Consider the following 12271-nt stretch of genomic DNA (forward strand, 5'->3'; position numbering starts at 1 on the left):
GCCTCAGTGAAAAATTATTTGGGAGGTTTTTCCCTACCAGGACATGTAAAAATTAAGTACACATGTCCTACTTTTTAAATAACCCTGTTGTATGGACACTTAGGACTGACTCTAGGGGTGATATACAAGTATTATAAAGTAAGGTTTAGCCCTGGCAAATGTTTATTTTGCAGGTCTTAAAGGCAGTTTAAAACTGCAATACAGGCTGCAATGACAGGCCTGAGACATGTTTTTCAGTGCGGCATTCAACTTGTAGCATTAAATTAACATTAATTAACAGGCCCTTGACACAAAAAGTACTATATGCTAAAGTTTTTTAAGGTGCATGCCAATTTTGAAATGTTTAAAAGGGAAAGTACAAGTGTGTTTCCACTGAATACAAGGAGTAAAGTGCACATAGTCCTATGGCCAACATAAATGGGTTCAGCAAAAGTAGGGCAGTGAGGGTAAATAAATCTGGCAGAATACCACACAAAAGATGGTCATTTCTAACACACAATACAATCCCTAACATTGAAAGCTGGTTTCTTTGGGAATCCTAATGTTACTTTAGGTAGTTTTCACAAGCAGCTAGGCCTTGCTAAAAAAAAGTGTAAACGTCTATATTTACCAACTTTATTTTGAGTTAATTTGCATGTGTTGAAAGAATGTGGTTTATAGCATTTCAAAGCCAGAGTTTGAAAAAGTAGACTTTAAATACTGTGTGCTTTACTAATGTATGGAAGTGCTGCTGTCTCAAAGGGTAACCTGACATTTACACCATTTCACTGCTCCAATCATACTTCATTTGTCAGCTCGGGGTGCCTTCACCGTGTTTCGGTTGTGGTAATCAGTGCACCCTGGATCAGAGGAGGAGACTTCAATATGTTGCACAGAGGATAATAATGTACCTGTCATAAAGGCAACAAGTTCACCTTCCCGAGAAGGTCAAACTGTGATGAGCCCCATGAAATACCAGAACACTTTCTGGAATTCGAGCAATGCAGAAGCGTAACTGCATGGTGGACAACAGAGCACATACTCAACCAGCCAACAATGAGGGAAATATGATCAAGAGGAAACTGGGAACAGAGAAACACAAGAGACAAAGCAGGTAAAAAAACAAGGTGAAGGGATTCCAAAGCCAGTGGATGAACTAAAGCAATAAGCAGAAGCCCCAACAACTCAAAAGCAACGTTGTCAGGCAACATGGTCAATGTTTCGTGCTTTCTTATGTAGCTATTGCCTAGCAAGACCCGTAACTACTGTGTGACCTATGTTTCTTAAAGGGCTAGACCTGAAACTACTAATTACTGGAAAAGCGCTAGTCTTTTCCCCAAACCTTATCAGCCTGTTCTCCAAAGTCTCCATTCGCTGGGTCATTCTCTTTCTTACCTTTCTGCTTAAGTTAGGTCTTGGTAAGCATCTTGTTTTGTTCTGAGCTTTGTTTCTTCTGATGTTCAAACATGTGTACATGCCTTTTGTTCTCACTGTATGCTCGTGATGCACATTTCCCAATTCCCTGCTTCCTGACAGTAGCTAAAGCCATGCTGTGGCCAAAAGAAGAAGGCATTTGACTTTTATGCTAGCCACTTAGTTTTGCAAGCAGTTACACAAGTAGTCAAATATGCCAATTATTTATCCAAAACAGACACTATGTTTGTTGATAGGCAAGAAGAGTGTACTATCAACCTCTCACCATGCACAGGTGCAAAACCTGAGCTTTACCGGTCCATAAAGGGTAAATATCCAGGGAAATATGTGAAATAGATGGTTCTTACACTGGGAAACCTGTAAACGTTGTGTGTAAACGTTTCACTTATGGTGGCTACAATCCTTCAAAAGACCAAATAAATGCAGAAGTCTTCCAAGGTGCAGACACATATTGAAAATAACAGGGCATCATTGTTCACAAAAAACTACACCTCTGCTCTGTTATGGATTATGAAAGGAGTGCACGGAAAGCAGAATAACCTGACATTGTATGGGTATTGCTCCAGTGAAGCAATTAGCACTAATAGTAAGGATCAGATTTGTCGTGTTTGTTGTACTTGTTGATCAGCATATGATTTTATTTTCAGCATCATTAATGCGACTGTTCAGTCAACATTTCCCGTACAATAACATTGTATTAATAGGTTACCTTTTAAAAGTGAATGTTCTTGTAGAAGGCTTGTCCGTATAGCATGTAAAGCAGGTGTTATAATAATTTTTCCATCTTGGCAGCCGCATACTAATTTATCCAGGTTCGGTATGTATACAGAAGTAGTAACTGTGGCATTCACAGTACTATTTTCAAGAACACAGAGATGATCAATTATGCCTTCAGACATCCTGCCATTTTGATTAAAGATTTCTTGAAGAGTAATCGAAGTTGCTAGTGGAATTTCTGTAAAAAAAAAAAACATTTCATAATAAAATGTTAATAACAGTTTGATATTATAGCAAAGCGAATGTTTCCTATTAACTGATATACAGATGCATATATGCGCCGAAGGCGCGCCTAAGGCAAGCTCGTCTGCGCTCGTCCGCGCCGAGTCCGGGCCAGGGGCCACGTCCCCTACATCTCAGGCCAAACAGACTATAGCCTACAGCGCAGACGCTCTACATGGTATGAGGTCCTTGGGACAGGTTTGTGAAAGGCATTGCCTCAATGCAATGTCTCTTCCAGCCACCTGCCCTAAATGTAACGTCCCTTTTAACATATGCCAGACCAAAACCCTGAAGCATGAATACTGTATGTTTCTATTAAACTGCAGATCCCTGCCAAAACATAACGTGGAAATTTCCTTCCTACTGGAAGAGCGTATGCCGGACGCAATGTTTCTCACCGAAACATGGTTGGCGTCAGACTCTGACCCTGATGTTGTAACATCCCTCCCCTCTGGCTTTCAAATCATCCGACAAGACCGCCCGGAGGGTAGAGGGGGAGGGCTAGCAATTATATTTAAAGAACAATATCGTTGTAGACTCATCTCGGAAAACATCCCAGATTGTGAAAGCTTAGCTTTCTCGCTGGAGCTTTCTCCCAACCATTGTTTTTCGGGCACATTGATATATCGCCCACCTGGCCCCCCTAAACAATTCCATAATCTCCTACCAGCAATAGTGGCACCACGCATTGGCGCTGCCGCCAACTACACTATGTTAGGCGATCTTAACTTTCATTTTGATTCACCGCTGGACCACACGGCTACTACACTAGCCGATGACCTGGCCGCGCTTCAACTTATCCAACGAGTAAAAACATCAACTCATGTGAAGGGACACCTCTTAGATCCAGTGTTCAGTAACTGTGTGGATTTTGTGGTGGGGCCTCCACTCTCCCTCCCATGGACTGACCACTCTCTGGTGCCTTTCACCTGGTCTACCCAGAAACCTATCCCGGTAACACCAATGATAAGACATGCCAGATCCTGGGCGCGGATACCAGTAGACGAATGGAAAAATAAACTTATGAATGAACTTCCCCTTAATAATGAAGATCCATGTCTGGCGTACCAGGCTTATGAGAATTGGATCCGGCACTCCCTCGAAACCATCCTCCCCCTTAAGAAATCAATGGTAAAACGTCCCCATAAAACAGCACCTTGGTATTCGGAAGCCCTCAGGAACAAAAAGCGCCAATGCCGGAAAATTGAAAGGAAATGGCGTTCAGATTACTCCATGGAGGATAAAATTCGATATCGAGAGGAAATAAAAGCCTACAAAAGGGAAGTAAAAGCTGCTCAAGCGGCATACTTTTCTGATAAGATTTTAGCTGCAAAATCTAAACCCAGGGAAATCTTTCAAACTTTGCAAAAACTTACAAAACCACCCCCCCCCCAGCGTATATGAGGAAAAATCTGTCTCCCAATGCAACGACCTGGCGGAATTTTTCTCGGCTAAAGTAAACAAAATATACACCTCCTTCCCATGCACTACTACTCCTCTGATAGCCCAGGATAAAACCAGGGGGTCAGACCCCGTTCTAGCCTCTTCACCCACGCTTGACCACTTTCCCTGCATGGATCTCGAAGTGGTAGAGTCCATGGCTCGGAAAGTAAAATCCAGATCTCCAACTGACCCGGCACCCCCAGAAGCCATGCTGCTAGCATCTCAGACGGTCCTACCTATCATCAAGAACCTCCTGAATGCTTCCATCGCTTCTGGCATCGTCCCTCCTGCCTGGAAACAGGCGATGGTCGGAGCACTGATAAAGAAGCCAAACCTGGACCCATTGGACTTTGCCAACTATCGTCCTATCTCCCTGTTACCCTGGGAGAGTAAAATCATGGAGAAGTATGTCAATCTCCAGCTGGTTAGCTTTCTTGAAGATAACCAGCTGTTAGATACCACCCAGACAGGGTTCAGGCCTAAGCATGGAACGGAGTCCGCCCTCCTAATGGTCATTGAGGAATCCAGGAACATTCTTGATCAGGGAGGATCAGTGGCAGTGATCCTCCTTGATCTCAGCGCGGCGTTCGACGCGGTCAGTCATAACACTCTACTGAACCGTCTTTCGAACGTCGGCATTGTGGACAAGGCCTGGCTCTGGTTAAAATCTTTTCTAAGCAACAGGTCGTTCCAAGTGTTTGACGGACAGACAGTGTCCTCCAGCATGCCCCTGAAGTGTGGAGTCCCCCAGGGCTCCTCTTTAAGCCCCGCACTTTTTAATATCTACATGAGGCCACTGGCTGAGGTAGTTCGTCCGTATGGAGTTAAGATCATTTCCTATGCGGACGACACCCAGCTGGTGGTCTCACTAGCGCAGGAGGCTCAACAGCCACTTTCCGGTGGACTAACAAAATGCTTGGAGGAGGTGAAGGCCTGGATGACTCTGTCATCGCTAAAGCTCAATGGTGACAAAACGGAGCTTATGCTCCTGGGCCCTGCTGATCCCACCTTCTTCAACTCATTATGGCCCTCCTGTCTAGGCCCCCCCCCCCCGGCTCCAAAAGAAAACATCAAAAGCCTAGGGGTATGGCTGGACAGGAGTCTCTCACTTAATACCCAGGTCACAAAGCGCTCAGCCACCTGCTTTGGTCTGCTCAGGACACTGAAGAAAGTTCTTCCTTTGCTCCCAATGGAGGCAAAGCAGATAGCTATACAAGGCATGATACAGTCACGTTTGGACTCTAACAATGCCCTCTATCTGGGTGCTCCAGAGTACACACTAAAGAGACTACAGCTAGTACAAAACTGCGCTGCCCGCACTCTACTGCAGATCCCACGCAGAATGCCAGTTAGAGCGGCACTGATCAGGCTACACTGGCTCCCAGTGCGTAAGAGAGTCATTTTTAAGGCAATGTGTATTGCTCACCAGGCCTTCTGGGACTCAGGACCTCAGATTACTCGGAGCCTAGTAAGCCAGTATCGTCCAGGTAGAGACCTGCGATCTAGCCAGGCTTTTATGGCAACAGTCCCTAGAATTAAAAGGACACGATCGGGTGGAAGGATGTTTTCTTTCAACGCCCCTAAGATCTGGAACTCCCTCCCTTCTCATTTGAGATCCAACCCTGACCTCGTCTCCTTCCGCAAACAACTAAAAACACACCTGTTCAACTCTCCTTAACAAATTCAGCTCTACATCCCTCTTCCCCGGTCTGCAACCTCACTCAGCCTACCAACAGGTTCCTCTAGCGCTTGGACGCCTCAGGGCAGCAATTCGCGCTCTCAAAATCCACATTCATTCATTCATTCATTCATTCATTCATATATGGAACAACATTGCACCAACCCTCCTTACTCTACTACACTATATTTTCCTGTCAACGATCTTAACCAAATCTCCTGAGTCTAGAACATCTGCTTCCTTTTAGCTATAATTTTACAGTTCCACTTCATAATTCCTGTTCTTATTTTCTATTTTAATTTCTATATCACTCACATATCTCTCTTGTTGCTTCCGCCTTTCTAACTACCTTTGCTCATTTTCACAGGTTTGATTTCCCCTGTCTTGTGTATAGATATATTCTATCACTGGCAATGTCTTATTTATTTTGTCCGTTTCATTATACCATTTGCCTTCCCACTCTTGCCCTGATTCTGTGATCTGTTCCTTTTATTCCTTGCCTGTCTTTATTTATTTAGTAACGTATAAACAATTTGTTTAGTCAATGAAAAACATTACAAAAAAATCTAACACAAACTAAAAATTGAAATTGTCTTAAGAAAGGGAAGTGAAAAAATATTCAAAACAATGTGTTAAATAGGGCGAAGTGCAAGATGAGCATGTAATAAGTAAGGCAATAGTCCTATTTAATTACAGGACATAAAAGTAGTTAATCACAGTGCCTAATGAATTACATTGTGTAAGTGGAAGTCTGCAAAGTTGAAACTGTACACTTATATTATGCCAGTCACTGACAGTAACTTTCCGGTTGTGCTAAAATATTTGGCATATCTAGTGGTCATCTGAGCCTGCCGTCTTTGATACATAGAATCAGTGCATGTCAACAGGCGTGCAGCACTACAAGGGGTCACAGAACCATCTCATACGGGCACTTAGGAGAACAGAGCACGCAAAAAGAATATGCGAAACAAACTGCTGCTTGTAGCCACGGATCTGCAACCTTTTGGGATAGTAAATCATAAAGTGGCAAAACGTCAATGTAAGGTAACAACCCAATTAACAATTCAATTCAATAAACTGTTATTCGGTTTCAAAATATAAACCATAAAAGCTGCACAACAAAAATACAATATAAGTAACAGTGCATTATTAAAAAGATACCCAGTACAGCAAAAACACATGCATAAATAATTAAAAAACCTGGGAGACACTCATTAATAGTCCATATAATGTCAATAAAAAATATACAGTCTTCTTTAAATAATTGGAGATACACCAATGCAGGTCGAATCTGGCTGAAGTTCAATCTTTTTAAAAGAGGAACCAGGTAGCTTTTGCATGGGAATTCATACCGTTGACATCAAAACATAAAATGCAGCATGTCCTGCAGAGACTTTCCGTTGCAGCCGCAGGGAATTTCCACTGTACCTCTAGTAAAATATTTAGGTCTGGCAAGCAGGAGGAGAAATAGGTTCAATCCTGGTTAAAAGGAATTTTTCGTTCGTAGACAATGACCCCATAAGATAAGGCTCTGCTCTCTGGGTTGTTTTGAGCATTATGTATGTCCGCACCCTTGGGGTCTGTACCTCCTTTGCTTCTCTATCCAGGTTTCTACCTGTCAAGAAGGTGGTTTTAATTTCCTCCACATCTCTCTTAATAATGTTTTACGGGTTAGAGAATAAATCCCCCCACCCTAACCTATCAAGGTTTTCCTTGACATACCTCAGCCATGGAATAAGAGCTGAGTTGTCAAGTAACATGCAATCTTTTATAATGAAGTGAGTCAGCGGGAGGTCTGGGTTCAGCCAACACTTTAACCAAAAAAATCAGTGGGCGTAGGGAAAGTGCATCATTTACATAAGGGACCCTCGATTCCTTGTGAACCGCTAGATTGGATGTGCCTTTTGGAACACACAAAAGCCTGTCAGGAAATCCTTTTCCACTATTTGGAGGGATTCACCCACATTGTATCCCCAAATTTTGCTGCCATATGAAGCTACGCAAGGCTTTTAGCCTGGCATACTTGAAGCATAGCTCCGGTGGGTTTCTTCCCTAATTTGGAAGCAAAATTGAAGGCTGATGCATTCACCCTGATAACATCCCCTTTTTTTCCGTACTAGTGGGCCCCAATTAAGCTTGTTATCGAAGAGGACCCCTAGATATGAGAACACATTTGTGTGGGGAATTTTTGAGTCTCCCACTCTAAATTGAAAGTACTTCTTTGCCGGCTGCCCCACTTGCATAACATAGGATTTGGCATTATTAATTGCCAGATCCCTGTCAGACATAAATCCTGCGAAGGCGGTTAGCAGTAATTGTAAACCACTTTCGGTCCTGGATATGAGGACTGGGTCATCTGCATATAACAGGACGGGGATCCCTTGGACTGTCAGCCCCAGATGCCTGTAAAACATTATCCAATTCATTAATGTAAAAGTTAAATAAAAAAGGAGCCAATATACAGCCTTGGCGGACACCCTTCTTTATGTTAAAATCCCTTGTAACATGCAGGTCGTGTGAGAACCTAACATTGGCTTTGGTTGACTTATGTAAGTCCTCCAAAAAATAAACAATACTGGTCTCCAGACCCATTGCCCTCATGGACCGCCAGAGCGTATTCCTAGTGACACAATCAAAAACCGATGACAAGTCCATGAAGGCAAGGTGAATAGTCACAGGGCAGGCGACGGTGTATTTACTCAGTATTAGGTAAAGGTTAAAACATTGGGCAACTGTAGACCGTCCCTGTCAAAACCCATACTGAGCTTCGGACAGTATCCTCTTATCCTCTGCCCAGGATGATAGTCTTTGAAGGAGAACCCTACCCACCACTTTTACCACTGAGTCTATAAGGGAGATGGGTCTATAACAGTTAGGGCTGCCTCTATCACCTTTTTTAAAAACCGGGACTATTGTAAAGGTTCCCCAGGACGGGGGTATCCGTACTGAGCCGCTGCATTAAAAACGGACTCGAATATTGGCGCCCAAAAGGAGGGGTTTGCCTTAAAAAGGTCTGGTGGGATCCCATCAGGACCGGGTGCTTTTCCAACAGTTAGACCGATTATACCTTGCTGAATCTCACCCCTCTCAAATCTTAGAGCTGCCTCCTGAATACCATGAGGAGTTCCTTGATTGTGCTCAGGCGGGCAGTCAAACATGAGTTCAAAATGTGATTCCCACTCTTCCTCTGTTATGTGACAATCGAGACCCCCATCCTGATCAAACAGCGGTTTGTTGATCACACTCCAAAACTTCGAACTGCTTCTGAGAGTGCCAGGATTCAGCAACTCCCTCCACACTTCCTCCTCCAATGTACCCTTTCGTACTGCGAGGGCCAACTTGTACTCCCAACGGCAAGCAATAACATCAGCTTGCACTCTTGGTTTAAATGCCAGAGCTTCCCTAATCCTCCTAGCTGCTGTGTGGAGAAACAGCCCTCATCACCAGACCGGGAGGGCCCAGCGGAAGGAAAGAGGTACTTACTGTATTTGTAGTACTGAGAACACCCCTTCACAGCAAGAGGAAAAGGGAGAGTCTGGCCCTTGCCAAGCAGGACCGCACTGTTTCACCCAGTCATCTAGTTTCTCAATTGAATTATATATCGGCACACAGATTTGCATCCTCATAATATGTCATGTGAAACGAGCAGTGACACCTTCGTTTTGAATGTTAAAAATCATGTCTGAATGTATTTTGTTTTCACGTGGTTTTTAATTAAGCTGTAAATCATTTTAGGAGATTGTTTTTATTTTATTTTAACCCTGCAGACGCCTTTGGTGGTTTTTATAGATGACGGGCGTTTATTTAATGATAGCAGTGCTCTGGTATTAAATAATAATTGGTGGCTACTGGAAACACACATGATGTGAACTGAGTTTTAATTTATGCTTTGCCAGAAGTGACACATGACTTCACAACAGAGACATCACAATTCATATCTTCTGTCAATTTTCTTAATTTAAAGAATGCCCTTATACGGTAATACTTTGGAAACGCTAATACACAAGTGAACATACATGCACACAGAGATACAGACACATACCTAAACACATCTTCCTAGTCCCACGTGCACCCACATACGTATAAAAAAGCTGCACATAAATACCCACGCATACACTCACAGGAAAAACCCAAACAATGGCAGGCAGTTTACATGCATGCTCAAACATATAAACAAAATCACAGAAGTATATGCGCTCACAATTAGCAAACACACATACACATTTCCAAGACCAGATACCTACTATTTTGTGCTTTAATTTTATCACTTTGTTTCTTCTTAATATGTAATTTTTACTATACATGCCATTTATGTTGACAGTATGTGCCATTCAACACCCTGAAATATTCAGTTCTGATGATTGCAAAGTTTGGATGCATTGATCTTTACCTCACCAGAATGCCCCTCACAGAAATCGTTGGGTGTGGCCCCCTGTTGTCCTAGGTGCATCCAAAATTCGTGCCTACATCCTAGTCCCTAAATCAGCCTCACTATCACTTGTATGCAGCATAATTTATATCTGTGGTTTAAATCTGCAATCTAAAAAGAGATCTTTATGGCCTGTTAGAAATGGGACTTCTGGTTGGCTAAGGCTTGCGCCAAAGCCAGGCAGAAACCACCACTCTAGTCAGGGCAAGGGAGTTACACACAGATGATAACCCCTGCTCACCCCCTTGGTAGATTGGCACGAGCAGTCAGGCTTATACCATAGGCAATGTGCAAAGCGATTGTGCAACACACAAACACAGCAGCAACACACTGAGCATACTCCAAAATAAACTCCACACCAGGTTATATCAAAAATAGCCTTTGTATTATCATAAACACATTAGAAACATAATCACACATTTACACTGTGCCAACTGGCACTAGGCAATATTCACAAGGGATTATATACAGGACCAGGCAAATCGGGCCATGGTCAGAACCATCAGAACAGGTAAGTAAATGTAAAACACCACCAGTAGGGGGCGTGGCTTGCGCCTGACGGGGATGGCGTTGCTTCCGTAACTCTCCGAGGGGCTGGAGCCGGAGACGGATCAGCGGTGCCCTTTTATCGTCATGGAGTGAATTCAAAGTGGAGGACAACGCGCATGAAGCTGCCAGGATCGTTTTGAACTGCCCTATTGATTATATCCATCAAAGGTAGACTACCTTTTTCGATGTCTTCTTCTACCGCGGCTCCGCGATTTATGCGCCCGCCATTTTGAAGATTCAGTCACGGGCTGGAACCTTTTGTTTGCTCTTCTTCTATGGCGCACTGCTTCTCTTCTTGCTATTACTGCTTTACCCCCATGACAAGCGGCGACACTGGACTTGGTTTTCATGTAGCCTACGCCCTTCATATCGGCTCTCAGAAAGGATTTGTAGCGTTTTTGTCTCCTTGCCGCAATTTTGTTTTTGTTGTCTCGGAACGCTCTCATAGCATTTCCCTAACTGAGACCTATCATTTTTTGTACCGTGGCTCCTCTGCCCTTGATATTTAAAACGGATGCCACTCTCCTGCTTTGCTCATTTCATTGAGGACACTAGCTTGTACTGAGATGGTATTAATGCTATTTTTGCGTTTTTTCTTCACAAACCTACATACCACATATGTTTTTCCTCTTGTTTTTAACATTTGCTGCCCAGATGAACTCTTTTCGCCTACTGTATTAACATGCTTCCTATCAGTAGACTTTTTGTCATTCTTTACTCGCTGCATGAGGTCAAAGCACATAGCTCCTAGAGTGGTCCTTTTCACTGGATTCTTTTTATTCGCACTGCATTTCCTCTGATCTTGGCGTTGGGGACTTGTTTATTCTGTCCTGCACTGCTACATTTACTGGGAATGCATATTGTTACACCATGAACTACCTTATATGCGTGCCATCCATACTTTCCCCTATAGGTATGTTTTCATGATGCTTCATTGCTCTTTGGCACCTGTTCTCCCCTCTGCCTTCATGTCAAACATCATCTACAAGTTCAGTGACTGAGAAGTACCTTAAAGAGGAGTATCTTCCAAGGTGTGATGCTAGTTTACTAACTTTTCTGCTACTGTTACATATGGGCAGACAGTTTAAAGAGGTGTCTCACTCTTCGTCTACGCCACGCAAATTTCTGCTTCAACTCGGCTCACGCTATCACAGTGTTTAGACATGGATGACTCAAAATCTCCATCACCCAAACCTGCTTCCTCAACAACTCAAACTTCAAGATCTCACATCCAAGCGACTAAAGAAGGATCCGCCTTCTCCTCCAACGCCCACTTCTTTAGTCACCATGGACCTATTACTTGAGGAAATTAGGGCCTTACGTCCTTTTGTGGAAGAGACTACCAACACTCTCCAAGTGACTACATCTACTTTCAGGAACTTTCCACTAAGTGGTTGAATGTAGAGGGTCGTGTTACTTCACTAGAGCAAAATGTTGAGTCTTTAAGTTCTTCTGCTTCCAAGGTTGCCTCCTTATGTTCCCAGGTGTCTACATTGCACAAACAGATTGAAAATTTGGAAAATAGGAGTCGGCGTAATAACCTGCGCATTTATGGTCGGGCAGAAGGAACAGAGGGATCAGATTCAATTTCGTTCTTTAAATCCTTTTTACTTAAGCTCCTCCAACTTCCAGAAAGTACCTGTTTTAACATTCAAAGGGCTCATTGCTTGGGTTCTATGCCGCATCATGCCCCTTCCACCGCTGTGAATAAGCCCAGAGGAGTAATACTATATTTTCTTGAATATACCGACCTCCTAAAC

At 43.3% G+C, this 12271-nt stretch overlaps 1 protein-coding gene across 1 annotated transcript in view; it reads right to left on the reverse strand.

Annotated features, from left to right (window-relative positions):
* Positions 1–12271, reverse strand: part of WDR72 (WD repeat domain 72) — a 1209089-nt gene that overhangs the window by 808799 nt on the left and 388019 nt on the right. Inside the window, exon 11 of the mRNA XM_078684855.1 lies at positions 2123–2368. Within this exon, the coding sequence (XP_078540981.1) occupies positions 2123–2368 (246 nt within the window). The remainder of the gene's footprint in view (positions 1–2122; positions 2369–12271) is intronic.

Source organism: Lissotriton helveticus, chromosome 3_2 (genome assembly GCF_964261635.1).
Source record: "Lissotriton helveticus chromosome 3_2, aLisHel1.1, whole genome shotgun sequence".
NCBI lineage: Eukaryota > Metazoa > Chordata > Amphibia > Caudata > Salamandridae > Lissotriton > Lissotriton helveticus.